The sequence below is a fragment of the Kogia breviceps genome, chromosome 9, assembly GCF_026419965.1.
Source record: "Kogia breviceps isolate mKogBre1 chromosome 9, mKogBre1 haplotype 1, whole genome shotgun sequence".
Taxonomy (NCBI): domain Eukaryota; kingdom Metazoa; phylum Chordata; class Mammalia; order Artiodactyla; family Physeteridae; genus Kogia; species Kogia breviceps.
This window is the reverse complement of record NC_081318.1, coordinates 59,077,609-59,092,906: the sequence shown is the minus strand read 5'-3', so window position 1 is coordinate 59,092,906 and position 15,298 is coordinate 59,077,609. Positions and strand designations below refer to the sequence as shown.

General features: G+C 37.5%; 1 protein-coding gene across 7 annotated transcripts in view; it reads right to left on the bottom strand.

Moving 5' to 3' along the window:
- Positions 1–11,915, bottom strand: part of ASB4 (ankyrin repeat and SOCS box containing 4) — a 75,086-nt gene extending 63,171 nt beyond the window's left edge. For 2 of the 7 annotated variants that reach the window (XR_010842241.1, XR_010842240.1), the window contains exons 1-3: positions 11,625–11,879; positions 1,853–1,918; positions 607–906 (exon numbers count right to left, since the gene is read on the bottom strand). Coding sequence is in view for 4 of the 7 variants with exons in the window: in XM_067042534.1 (XP_066898635.1) it covers positions 607–906; positions 1,853–1,918; positions 11,625–11,811 (553 nt within the window). In the remaining 3 variants the exon portion in view is untranslated. Of the gene's footprint in view, positions 1–606; positions 907–1,852; positions 1,919–11,624 lie in introns of all 7 variants that reach the window. The other 5 variants (XM_067042534.1, XM_067042533.1, XR_010842242.1 and 2 more) reach the window with 5 other exon arrangements.
- Between the last annotated feature and the right edge of the window lie 3,383 nt (positions 11,916–15,298).

Genomic DNA, 15,298 nt, shown 5'->3' with positions numbered 1-15,298 from the left:
CAGGTTTGTGTCCCGGTCTGGGAAGATCCCACATGCCGCGGAGCGGCTGGGCCCGTGAGCCATGGCCGCTGAGCCTGCGCTCCGTAATGGGAGAGGCCACAACAGTGACAGGCCTGCGTACCGCATTAAAAAAAAAAAATCGCATCTTTAGAGAAGTTTTATACCTTTTATAATAGTTTACTCCTGACTTTCTCTTTCATAGCACCTTATTTTGCTCCTTTCCCAATTTACAGTTATGTATTTATAATTTATTTCATCAATATTCATTCCCCTACTAGAATATAAGCTCCTAGAGGGCAGAAACTATTTTCTCTTTTTTACTTTCTTAGCACATTACCTGACATCATAGAAGCTAATAAATATTGTTAAATAAATGTGTAAATTAACGAGACTCCTACAATTAAAACAGTAATAAGAATTCAATGTGATCATCACTGAATGACCGGGGCCAACATAACTATCACTCTACATATTTTTAGGGCCCCCTGAATTAGGCTTAATGAATAGAGATACGTACTACATTGCCAGAGGTAAGTAAGGGTCACCAATTTTCAAAACTATGACTGGGCAAGTAGATGACAATGTCAGCCACTCAGAAAGGCTTACCTCTCCAAACCAATTGCTTGGCACAGAGGATGGAGCTTGGAGTTGTACAGAAGTGTAAAGCTGTGTGTCCACTTAAGGAGTAGCAATTGAGCTTTGCGCCACGGTCACAGAGAATCTTAACACAATCCAAGTTGGCCATTTCACAAGCCACATGAAGAGGGGTTTTCCCATTAGGTCTACAGTTGATTGTAGCATTGTGGTCCAGTAGCACCAGAAGACATTCCACGTGACCAAACAAGACAGAAAGATGCAGGCCCGTGGCCCAGGAAGATTTTAATTTGTAACTAGGCAACCAATAACCTGAAAAAAGAAAGGGGGATAAAGTTTAACTTCTTGGCCTAGGATTTGTCCCTGTGAGAATTAGTGAGGATTTTTACAAAGTATTTTACTTTTGTCACATTTGTAAAATTGGGGGATGATTTGGAAGTTGTAAACTAGTGGCTGATGGATCTGCAAATGTTTAGCTTAGTAGTGTATTGGATTACTTAAATGGGACAGGGGCTCTCTACTATTCCCTATTATCTTGGTCCTTCATTTACTTTACCTTCCTGGCTGTCCAAGGCATTTGTGTTTGAGACCTTCATTTATGTGATTGCATTTTATTTTACATGATGATTCACATGACATTCTTATTAAAGAATTTTTTTAACTTCCAATCATTTTCTTGAATGATTCCAAAGCTGTTACTTACAAGCTTATAATTTTCATTCCATCACAGTTCTTTTTCCCTCTAGTTGTTGCTATTGTCAAGTTAAGGTATGAATGTATTTGATGTCTTTAGAAAATTTGTCACACCAAGATTTTATTTGCCTGTCTATCAGTTTATACAACACCTCTTTCGGAAGAATTAAGAATTTATAGCAGCTTACAAATTTTACACAAGATTTTTTTAGTGATCTAGAAAATAAGGGCAAAGGAAAAAATAAGGAAGGAAAATAAAAAGAGGTCCAGGGTCAGATATGTACCCAAAATATAAACTGTGTTCTATATATGCTAGAACCACACTGTAAATTTGCCTTTGAACGTCCCAGCAGCCAAAATAAACAGGAAAACACGATGTGTTGCACAATTAACTATGCCCACAAGCTATACACAAATTAATTGGTCAGGAGAAGCATAGTTGTTCCTAGAACTGAGATTTTAAATAAAATTTTCCCATTAATTGTTGGAAATCTCTCTCTCTCTCCCCCCACCCTCCCTCCCTCCCTCTCACCCTCTCTCTTTCTCTTTCCTTTTTCCCTCTTACCTCTGACTTCTAAACACTGAACTAGTCCTTTTTTCCCAAGTGTCCAATGATTGCCATTTTGACAAGCTATAACAAAGATAACTTTTTTTTTTTTTTTTTTTTTTTTTTTTTTGCGGTATGCGGGCCTCTCACTGCTGTGGCCTCTCCCGTTGCGGAGCACAGGCTCCGGACGCGCAGGCCTAGCGGCCATGGCTCACGGGCTTAGTTGCTCCGCGGCATGTGGGATCTTCCCGGACCAGGGCACGAACCCGTGTCCCCTGCATCGGCAGGCGGATTCTCAACCACTGCGCCACCAGGGAAGCCCCAAAGATAACTTTATAAATCTTTTTTTCAACGTCAATACCCAGAGCCATGGCATTAAGTTCACTATGAGTGGAGAATGGAAAATAGGTACAGAAAGATGAAATATTTAATGGCAAGATGAAGATGTAGACATAGCTCAACAGCTTAGAAGAGACTCTAGGGTGGAAACAACAAAATAAATTTTAACATGGATAAATCAGAAGTTTGTTTTTACAATAGGCTGTAAAAATTCCACTATGTGAGTACAAGGTAAGCAGATTATGAGGTTTTTTTTTTAGATGTTTTTTGGAAAGATCGTCTTTATTAATTTATTTAATATTTTGGCCGTACCACGTGGGATATGGGATCTTCATTCCCCAGCCAGGGATCAAACACACGTCCCCTGAATTGGAAGTGTGGAGTCTTAACCACTGAACCATCGGGGAAGTCCCAGAAGATTATGATTTAATGGTAATTTATTTGAGGTAAAACCTAAGTATTTGAGTTGACAATAATCTAGAAATAAGCCAACAGTAAGATGAAGCTGCCCAAATGCTGATACAATCTTTAGCTACATTAATAGGGTATAGCACCCAGAACAAAAGAAGTAAAAGTTGTATTCTTCACTGATTAGATGAGGTCAGAAAAATCTAAAATATTGTGAATACTTCTGGGCAACAAAAATGAGCATCTGGAGGGCACTCAGAGGATGATGACCACGTTAAAGGTGGCCCTGGTGATCAGGCATTAAAAGTCTCTCATTTAAGTAAAAAGAACTACCTATGCACCACTCCTGGGTATTTAACCTACAAGTACATTCACTCATGTGTGAAATGCCATATAAGGGCCACTGTATTACACAACTCCCAGGAACACTACTTGCATTGAGCTCTTTATGAAGAGTATGAAGTTCCCGGGAGTTATAAATCCTGGTAACCTGGCCCAGGACAACAACATGCACTGCACTACAGCATTGTTCTTAATGGTTACTGATTGGAAACAACCTCAATCTTCATCAATAGGAGACTGTTTAAATAAAGTATGTACATCCATACAGTGTAACACTATACAGCCATTACAAAGAAGGGGGCGGTTCTGTGTATACTGGTATGGAAAAAAATCTCAAGATATATTATTGAGTGAGAGAAGCAGGGAGCCAAAGAGTGTGCATAAAGGCTAACAGGTAAGAAAATATTTATAAACACCTAACACTAGAAACTGGTTGCACTGGTGGGGACTGGGGGACAAGAACATAGATTTACTTATCCTTCAATGCTCCCCTCGAGTTTTTAAATTTAGTACCTTGTGTGTGTATTACTATTTATAAAAATAAATAAAATTAAAATAAACTGTTGTGCTCCTGACCAGGGGGAAAAATAATTTAGTTTAAAGAGGCCATTTAGGGCTTCCCTGGTGGTGCAGTGGTTGAGAATCTGTCTGCCAATGCAGGGGACACGGGTTCGAGCCCTGGTTCAGGAAGACGCCACATGCTGTGGAGCAACTAAGCCCGTGCGCCACAACTACTGAGCCTGCACTCTAGAGCCCACAAGTCGCAACTACTGAAGCCCATGAGTCTAGAGTCTGTGCTCCGCAACAAGAGAAGCCACCGCAATGAGAAACCCGTGCACTGCCAACGAAAAGTAGCCCCCACTCGCCACAATTAGAGAAAGCCCTTGCACAGCAACGAAGACCCAACGCAGCCAAAAATAAATAAATTTATATATTTTTAAAAAAGAGGTTATTTATAGTGTTATGCACAATGCTGATTAATCCTGAGTGAATGAATGCTCCCAACCAGAAGTTTGTTTTTCTATGGCCCACCCTCCAACCTAGACAGACAGAAAGACAGACAGACAGACACACACACACACTCACACACACTTTAATCTCTTTTCATCTCACTCAGAATTCTAGGGCCATTCTGCTTTCTCATCCTCCCAACTCTCCCCTTATCCAAAGTTGTTCTTTAAAAAGAAATCCAAAGTTAATTTACACTAAGGTCTAATAGACTGAGGATTGTTTAAAATGTGACCCTCTTAGGATTATCTGAATTTATATAGGAATCTGTATTCATACAATAGATTAAGTTCTAAGATACTAATTCCAGATTTCAGACACTGAAAAGGGAAGTTATTTGGTGATATGGATTTTCCCTGGTAGAGACAAATAGTTTCACAGACAGTCTGGACTGGGGAGGATCAACTCTGTGCCTCTGTGTGTGTGTGTGTGTGTGTGTGTGTGTGTGAGAGAGAGTGAGTGTGTGTGTGTAAATAGATATGTACACACAATACATTTGTATATATCCATATATACATTTCCATTTAGCTGTGCACATTGAATCTGTGTTCCAAGCATAGTTTTTAAGCTATATGGTATGCAACCTGCTTTTGATAAGGAATGAATCACTTAACACCAATACTTAGTCATCTTAATACTCAAATTTCCTCTACAAGCAATTTGCAAAGACAGCCTCTTCTAACTCTCTTGCAAAGAAGCTGGTTCCAGATCTGAAAACTGGAGTGTGTTTTGCTTGCCAATTAACGGCAAAGATTAGGCAGCTCTATGCAACAACTGATTGGAAACTCAAGTCTGCTTCTGCAGTGGTAAGAAAAATGATCTCAGAAAGGAAGCAGCAGAGAGCTGATTAAGAAAACACCATTTTGATGTAAAATCAAAGAAACACAGAATGTTAGCGCTGGAGGGAAGATTATCCAGTCCAAGCCTTTCATTTTCCAGATGAGAAAACTGCCACTTTTTCAGCCTGCTAGAGCCATAAGTCGTCTGCCTCAGTGCAAGCTAATGGAATCAGAATATCTGCAATGCAGGGTTTCCATCTGTCTTTGTCTTTGTGGAAGTAGAATAGGTTTAGCGCCAAGCCTGCTTCACAAATCATACAGAAAGAAAGAAGATCCCGAATTCATCTATATGTCACATCTCTGATATGGAGATACATTTGCTGGTTGATTTTTTTTTCTTCCTCCTAAATTCCCAGTAGCACCTATAGAATCTATCCTGCCTGTTTATTACATGAATCGCTCATCCTTGACCTCTCATTCAGTTTCATCTGTGTGTCCTATAATCATAATCATTAACCAGTAAATTAGGCTCAGAGATGGCCAGGTGTTGGAATTCAGCCAACCTCATAAATGGAATTGTGCCTACAACTCACCTCTCCTAGAAAGGAATGTGCGTGGTAGGAACGTAGATGGGTGGGTGGCAGCAAGACACCTTAGCTAGTGCACCTAGGGAGCTGAGTGGAGAGATAGGAAGAGAATAGATAGTCAGATACAGATCAGGGTCTGTCGCAATGTATCTTGAAGCTGCATTGCAGAACTTTGGTGGGGGGTAGTGGAGAGGAGTTTCCTGCAAAGCAGGAAAGCCCAATGCAGAGACAGAAGCAGTCCACAGCAAACAGGCCACACACATACAATCACCACCTTTAAATGACAATACGGCCACAGGTCACTGTGTACCAAGTGTGGAAACAAGCAGGAGTGTCCTTTCCACCACACCTACCCTCACTGAGGACCAAACTTGAGGTAATGCCATTGCCAAAAAACCACAGTGATGCAGCACCCATTAACACACTTGTGTTGATGCTGGTATGTCAAGAGATCAAAATTTGTCCTGCAAAATGTAACCCCCAATGGTCACAGCATGACAGAAATACAGTTAACTAATCAGGCAGATTCATTTTTGTACACTCTACCTTCTTTCCACAGCAATATTGTCCCAGGGCTTCAGAACTCAAAATGTGATTTATTCTTAGCATTTGTCTTTCAAAGGGCCCCCCTCTGCTCACTTCTGCAGAGTCCAGGATGCCCTTCGACTGTGTGCTCAGATTGCACAAAGGACTGTGGGGAGGGAGTAAAACACAGGAACAAAGCCCTTGATGGGGCCAGAGGTGAGGAAGGCACTACTTCCCCTAATGTAAACTACTTGGTTCTTACCCCAGGTCTGCAGTCTGTGGGCAGTGATGCCTTCTGCTTGAGCTCTGCTTGAGCAATGAGCTTAACTGAGAAGAAAATACAGATTCTTTCTCCTAGGAAAAAAATCCCAGAGAGAACTCTCAAATACAGGCCACACCCATGTAGATTTATAGCACCTACCATTACTTTTTACCTTCCCCAGACCATGACACTTAATCTGTTTATATAATTTCCCCTTCAAAACATTGAAGATTATCAGCATGCAGGAGATCTAGAGGGGGTCTTGACAAACCCTCCACTTTACAAATGAGGATAAAAATCCTGTAGAGATTAAGTAGCAGGAAGTGCCCATGTTTGTATACCTAGTCTCCCCCAAATCTCTAAATAGCTATCAATGATCTGAAAGCTACATGTAGTCCACCTCCAAACCAGTATCAATTCTCAGCAAAGTTCTAAAGGAATTTAGGAGTTATGCCGCCACAAAAATACACAGACAAATCGTGTGTGTGTGTGTGTGTGTCTGTGTGTGTGTGTGTGTGTGTGTGTGTGTGTGTGTGTGTTTAATTTAAATCTGAATCCAGAGATATGCCTGAGTCACTGAGGAGAAAACCCCCGGCTCAGGAAATATAGTAAGGAGTGAAGTATTTGGGCCACGTTTTGGAAGAAGGGTTGATTCTGCTCCAGTGTTTGGGGGGATATACACATCTCTGGTAAATCTTCAGCTAAGCTCGGCTCTGCCACAGTTATCTGCTGTAATGTTATCTGAGTCCAAAGAACCCCACACACAAGAAGCCTCTGTTATTACAGCCAAAGGTTACACACACTGCTCATGGCTGGATAAGCAGACATTTGCTCTGCTGTGTCCACGTATTTACACAGTCCTGAAGGATTACAGGCTAGACCACAATTCTTGCCTATTTTTTAATAACTAATATTTTCAGGATAAATCTCAGAGTTTCCCCAGGGGAGAAAAAAAAAAAGCTTGAAATGTAAAATTTAAAAGAAAAAAATGTGAACATCTAGGAAAGGAAAAGAACCCTGGGATGGCAATATGAAAGTAGGAAAGTGAATTTCTGGCAAAGAGGAAAATTAGGTGATAAGAAGATGACTCATTAAGATAGTGAAAATAAGAGCTTTCAAGATATTTGGAAGGCAGTTGATACTTAGTAAAGTAGATAGAGTACCTGCCAGAAAGTTTTCCAGGGAAATCATTCATTGGTTATTTTAATTAAAAATGTGACTATCAACCAAAGAACCTGTGGCTGTGGGCCATAAACGAAGTACTTAAAGTGCATTACACTGATTAATAAAAGGACTCTGATTAACCTTGCTGACTAGGGAATTCCATACCAAAGAGATAAGTATGATATTCTGCCTGTAACATTAATGAGCCAAGGCTCATGCATCTGAAGGAGAATCAAATGTGTGGTTGAAAAACCTTTGGAAACAGCTTTATGGATATTCACGTTTCCCGTATGGAGATCGCCTAGAGAGAACCAATATGAATAGCTTTGCGTTTTCTTAGAGACCCACTTTCACTATAAATACTGTGCACTTGGCTCATAACAAACTTTATATAATTGACATCCCTTGACTATTCAACTGCTAATTGCATTTGGCAGTTAAAAGTTGTTCGTGTATTTAACTTTTCTTCACTTCATTCCCATTTTAAAGTGGTCAGCTGGTAGATGTAATTTTGCTTACTTGTTTTTACTTTTCAGACCCATATATCTGCCATTCTCTAGGAGATAATGCAAATGCCAACCAGAATGTTTCTTTTTTTTAAAGAATGGCTTTCCTTTTTAAAAAAAATTATTTTATTATTATTTGGCTGCGTCGGGTCTTAGTTGCAGCACGTGGGCTTCTCTCTAGTTGTGGCTCGAGGGCTCTATAGTGCGCAGGTTTCATTCCCCACAGCATGTGGGATCTTAGTTCCCCCACCAGGGACCAAACCTGCATCCCCTGCATTGGAAGGTGGATTCTTAACCACTGGACCACCAGGGAAGTCCCAACCAGAATGTTTTTAATGTTTGCTTTACAAAGTGTGAGAGAAATATTTTTAATTGTAAAACATAATTTTATATGAAGATTTGATTATGAAGTTTAAAATAACTTGAAAAAATAGAATGAGATGTCTCAAACTTTAAGAATCATTATTAGGTGCTGGCGCTAGGCAGGGCCCACCATCTGAACCTGGATGCTGGCTTCTAAATCTGTTCTCTGTCTCACAGGTGAGAGAAGTTACTCAGTGAGATTGGGAAGCAGAAGTGAATTTCCAGACACTTTGTTCTACCTTCCTCACAAAGTCCATATTTTATATTTGCTTAGGAGGTCAACTTTTGATTATTAGTGTACCATTTAGATTGTGGATTGGGGGTTGCAATGTTTAGATTCCAAGTTGATTTCTTCAACAGGCTTCTGAGTTGCCTTTACAAAAAGTATAAACTTTCATTCACACTGGCTTAAACATACCATAATTAGGGGAGAAAATGTGGTCACTTTAAAAAATCCTATGTAAAATCCTATGTCCTAAAAGAAACAAAAATTATTTGGGATTAAACGTACCACTGTTGATCTTCCACAGGACAATCAAATGTTGAATACAGATTACGTTACTAATTACACAAGCAAATTTAAAGGTAACATAGTATGTTCTAGATTTTACACATTGTCTTGCTTAGTAAGCCCCAAATTACTAAAACCTGAAGATTCCCACACTTTAAAAGTAAATAGGGGGCTTCCCTGGTGGCGCAGTGGTTGAGAATCCGCCTGCCGATGCAGGGGACACGGGTTCGTGCCCCGGTCCGGGAAGATCCCACATGCCGCAGAGCGGCTGGGCCCGTGAGCCATGGCCGCTGAGCCTGTGCGTCCGGAGCCTGTGCTCCGCAACGGGAGAGGCCACAACAGTGAGAGGCCCGCGTACCACAAAAACCAAAAAAAAAAAAAAAAAAAAGTAAATAGGTAATGTTCTATTTCTTCTTCTGGATGCGGGTTGCATATGTTTGTTTATTTTGTGAAAATTAATCAAGCTTCACACTTATGATTTGTGCACTTTTCTGTTGTAGAGATTTTTTTAAGTGGTTAAAAAAATAAAAAACTAATGCATAGCAATTCAACAGCATTCAACATCCAAAAAGTCTGCTGTGATTTAATAAAGTCTCACAAAGTTTAATCTAGTCACATACCCTTCAAGGCCACAAAGTGTCTCATTCCTTTGAATTATTCAGAAAGGAACTAACTAATTCTAACTAACTAATGAACAAATGACCAGTGTAGCCTGCTCAGCTCTACACTAGTCCCTGGGAATTCCTCTGTGACTTAGAAACTTATATAACCACTTAGGTCTACTTTGCTTGGCTAGCAACTAGGATTCTATGCATCACTTCCATTCCTGACTAAAATAAAAAGTTTGATAATTAGGCTGGAAGCCATGTGAAAATATCTGAAGAAACTGAAGAAAATGAGGCTTCAACCTGGGATTAAGATTGAAGAGACAGATTCTTATACCCATATTCACATTAAACAGAGAGTAAGTGTACTTCTTTCTATACACACACGTGTACGTGCACACACACACACACACACACACACACGATTTACTGCATAAATCCTTAAGATATGGCCACAAGTCCTATCATTTCTTGCATTCATCCACCTGGCATGCATAAGAATGTTACTCTTGGGCTTCCTTGGTGGCGTAGTGGTTGAGAGTCTGCCTGCCGATGCAGGCAACATGGGTTCGTGCCCTGGTCCGGGAAGGTCCCACATGCCGCGGAGCGGCTGGGCCCGTGAGCCGTGGCCGCTGAGCCTGCGCGTCCGAAGCCCCTGCTCCGCAACGGAAGAGGCCACAACAGTGAGAGACGCGCGTATAGCAAAAAAAAAAAAAGAATGTTACTGTTCTCTTTTTTTCCCCCCCAAATCCAGAGAGTGTAATTTGCTTTCTCCCTAATTCAAAGTCCCATCCCACAGTCCTATGAAAACAGTCATTTGCATGAATGAAAATTTAGCTCTAGGAAGACCATAGGGAGTCGGCTCATATTGACAGAAAGATTTTAAAATGCATTTTTTTTCTTGTTCAGGGATGATAACACCATTGGAAGCAAGAGAAACAGCACACTTCTCCAGAAACTGCCACTAAAACGTCCTTTCTCACAACCTCCGAACCTTCACATGAGCTACACAATTTGGCATGCTCAGATGAGAAAAGGCAGTCTTCACAACTCAGGGTCAAATAAATTACCTGCTGACTTGGACATAAGTTAATTTAAGCTAGGCACGAATATAAGTTTTAAAAAATACCTTAAAAATGTATTAAGCATTCAGGCAGTCTTTCACTGAACAAATCCATAAGATGAAATTAATCTGATCATATAGTATACATTCTTTCTTCTTAACAGAATCTCCATCAACCACTTTTTAAAAAACAGACCTCTTCTTTATTTTCCAATCAAGATAGCAATGCCAATTTATAATAAAACCCTCAAGTAAAAATCATAAACACAGTAACTGGCCTCAACTATTCCATCCTTCCTTCAGAACTGATAGTAAATTAATGTAGAAATATATACCATTAGTATTCATTTTTGAAAATTGATGGTGCTGATGATTTATATACAAATGGAAAGTATTTTAAACATAAAGAAAAGATCTTTCTCAATGCTGTACACAAGACCTTATCACCTATTTTGTTTAAACAGAAGTGATGTTGAACATGGTGTTTGTTTGCAGTCTGCTTACCAGATGGCCTCACTACTCAAATTTCCCATTAACTAGCTGATTTGGGAAATCAGAATCTCACTTCTAATTTATTTCTGACTTATTAAGCATGGGTTCCAGAAAATCCCGTGATAAAAATATTCAGTTCTAATTTTTGCTATCCTCAGTTCTTCATAAGGCAGATACTCCGTGTTAGGTAGATCTACAATTTTGATCTATCACTGTAGTCATGGAAAAAAGTTAACTCTTTGGCTTTTCTGGATTCAGCTTTTCTGCCTGAACTGAAAACTCATTAAAATGACAAGGATCATAAAGGTGTATCACGGTACAGCCTTACCCATTTATTAACCCTTCAAATAGGGGCAAAAATCCTCTTCTTCCTCCAGGTGGATGTAAAGATGATATATCTTTAAGTAGCCCTGTTAACAGAGGGCTGGTAGCCTGTTCCCAAGCCAGTCATACTGTCTGGATTAGATCTCAGCAATCTGTTTAGCCATAATCTAGAGATGGTTTCTTTATTCTATGTACTTATAAGAAGAAATAAAGTTAGAAATAGAAGAAAATTACATTACTAAATATGATTATCCAGGATTTCAAATTCTAGGCACAGGGATACAGAAAGAGAAGGAAAGTAAAGAGAAGAAAAAATATATTTATATATACATATACCAGCTCATGATTTGGTCTAGTTTAAAAAGAAACAAATTATTACATTAGAAATATTTTTTCAGTATATATTTAAAGAAATAATAAGAGCTACCAGTTTAGACTGGGTGGCTAATGCTGTGCATTAAAAAAACAAATCCATTTTCTATAGATTTTACAATTACACCTATAATTTTTACCTTGTTTATAAGATGCCAAAACCATATTCTCATCTTCAACTTCAAAAACTGTGTCCACATCTATTTGCCTTTGGATTAAAATGGCCTTCAATTTTCCGAAGTCATTTGACTTTAGAGCCTCAAGGAAATTTCTCTTAACTAACTTGGCAGCTGCAGATTTAGTGATAGGGGCAGCCGTGCTGTCCATCCTTCCTCTCCCTCTGGAAGCTGTGTTGTGATTTATCAGGAGAGCGGCACCAAGCTAACAGGCACATGCTAGAGAGCCCACAAACTGTCAGCTAATTTTATCCCAAAGTATGCTGATCCGTTCTATTTATATAGGGATCATTTCAAACTTCAAAATATCCTTCTTGGCTGTCACTGCACTCTCAGGTCTTTTAAACTGGTTCTATACGAACTAATTCATTGAATAACATGGTGTATCAATATGAAGGAAAACCCTCACAATACATTTCAGAGAATGAAATGTCACTATTATTTCTTATACAATCAAAGTAATAATGTAAGATTTAAAAGCTCTTAACTTTTATTTTTTTTCCCTCAGTAAAAACATCTGGTGCCCAACTGGAGATCCAATGTCTTGCTCTGATTAACCAATAGCCACAAATGAAAATTTGTTACAGTTGCTGATACATGTGCTTATGAAAACCTATAAAATTCTGTAATAAGAGCTTGCAAAATCAAGCACGGTCATACACATTTGAAAACAAACAGAAGGTTATCAAGTGACTTAGACTTGAAAAACTTCAACATCATGAAAGAAAGCAGCGTAGGGTGATGGTGGTAGGGGACTATTTTAGGTAAAAAGAGACTAAAGAGACAAAACAGCTAAATGCAATGATGGAGTAAACTTTATTTAATCTTGTATTTTAAAAAATCAGTTAGAAAAGACTATATTGGTACAGTTGTGGAAATATGAATATGGACTAGATATTACTTGATAATATAGAGTTATTGTTAATTTTTTAAGGTGTGGTAAAACTATTGTGGTTATATAGAATAATATTCTTATTCTTAAGGGGTAAACTGTCATGATGCCTAAAGTTTCTTTTCAAATAATTCAGAAATACAGAAATAAATGTGTATATATATATATATGTATACGTATATACATGTATACATACGTGAGTGAGTGTGTGTGTGTAAATAGAGACAGAAAGAGAAAGCAAATGTGGCAAAAAATTAAAAGTTAGCAAATCTAATGAGGGATTTATGGATGACCATGATACTATTTTTTCAGCTTATCTGTAAGTTTGAAATTTTCCAAGAGAGAAAAATGCTCAATTTTTAAATGTACAAATCATTACAAATTAGAAAAATTGTGATAGTAAATTTGAACATAAAGAAATTACACTTTATATATTGTCTCTGGGAGTCAAAACTGGTGCAAACTTTCTGCAGAATAATTAGCAATATGAATTTTAAAAAACTAAAAATGATAATAGTATTCAATTCTTAGAAGTTACATAAGCATATAGACATGGATGCAAATCATAACATAGTATTTTAACTTATTTCATTGATGTGTAACACAAATACAAGAAAGTAGAAAGTGACAAGTCATAAGTATACGGCTTGCCCAATATTTACAAAGTGAACACACCCCTGTAACCAACCCCCAGGTTGAACCACAGAGTAGTTCAGGTACACTTGAAACCCCCTTTATGTCACTTTCTAATCCAAATACTCACCTGACCTCCAATGATAACGATTATCTTGACTTCTAATACTGTAGATTAACTTTGTTTAATGTTTAATATTTTTGTTAATATTCTTAATTTTAAATCTTCAAGAAGATAAAATTTCAAGCTTAACATAGTGTAAAGTATTTGTTCTGAAATAACGGATGGATAAATGAATAAAAATGTATATATAGATGATTATATTGTTAACAATAGTAAAAAACATGGAAGCAATCTAAGTGACTGACAGTAAAAAATTTGATAAACAAATTATGTCATATCCATGTAATGAAACACCCTTCAGTCATTATGACTAGGTAGATATATACTGATTTTAAAATATCTATGAGATAAGTAATTTATAAAATAGTATATGTAGTATAAATATTCTTTTAAAATATCTATACTTATATAATGTACAAATATATATGTATATATTTACATAATTTGTATCTATCTATATAATGTATAAATGTGTACTAAATGCACACGTAGGAAGAAAAATCTGTACGCATGCATCATTTCCCAAATATCATTAGCTTTTATCTCCTAGTGCTAAGATTACATCTGATTTCTTCTTTATCTCTTTCTTATTTTCTGAAGTCAACTACAATGAGCACAACTTACATTTGTGATAAAAATGTATTTCTGCACTGAACGTATTAATAACGATAACTTGGTAATGCAGCATAAGCACAGAACTGTAGATTCCATAAAGTAAGGAACTAAATCATTTTCCTGCCCTCAATGCCCAGTATGAATGAATAAATGAATAATGAATGAATAAAGAATTATTCATTGATTATTTACAACGTCCTTAGCACTATACTTGGTTGAGAATAAGATACTGTTCCTTTTATGTCCACATGCGTGACTCAAGTATAGCAATTATTGATTGATATGTTTTGTCCCTTTTTGACAAACCTAAGAGAAAGAAAAGCATTCCTGGTAGTGGAAACAGAGACATAGAGGAGTTTTACTTTATTGAAGGATAATTAGTCCTGGAAAAGATAACCAAAATTCACACCTAAAATTAAGACTGAATTTCACAGTTGGGCGGTGGGGGTGGGGTTCTCTTAATTCATCTTGAAAAAGAAAAGCAAAAATTTACATATTTTCATCTAATATTTAACTTGTAGGTTGAACAGTTACTTGTATAATTCATAGAACCACAAAATACAATGTTTACTATTTTTGGAGAAAGATATTTAATTCTTCTGATTCAATTTCATAATAACATGCAGCAATATACTTTACCTTTTGAATGGTTTTTGTCAAACTAATATATAAAAAGAATCATATTTACAAACATACTCAAGAGCTTCAACAGATTTGCCAAGGGCCTTTCTTCATCCTTTGATATTCCAATGACATACAAACTCAATGGCTGGAGTTCCCTCTAAAACCAATCAAATCCTCATGCTCTCAAACTTTTCTTATTCAATTATTAACAGAAATAACACTGACAAATTGCCATTAGTAAATGGTTTTGTATGTGATTTCGGCAGTTCTCCAACGTTTTCATCAACCTCATGAAATCTTAGCTGATTTACAAAATTTGTAATTTCACTTTGTGATGGACATCAGAAAACCCAAGTGAGATATCGACCCAACAGTCAAAGGTATGTTCTCATATTTGAGTTTGCCACCTTGTAACCTGAGGGACTAAGATAATGGGTGATCAGTTAATAGGCTCCATAATTCTTAACAGTAATAAAGTTTTTAATCTAACCTTACCATTCCAAATTTTACATTTTCTGCTTTCAAGAATAAACAATAAGTTGAGAGGGAGGGAGGCAAATACCAATGAATATTGAAGAGAAAATATCAGATAATACATAATTAAATCTCACATTGTGGTTCACAAAGCAATTCATTCCATTATTAGAAAGTTAAAGTCAGAGCTTCTTTGTTATATTGAGTCAAAATCTGCTTATTCATAATTTCTTCCCATTAAGTCTAATTATGAACATGCAGTTATACATTTATAAT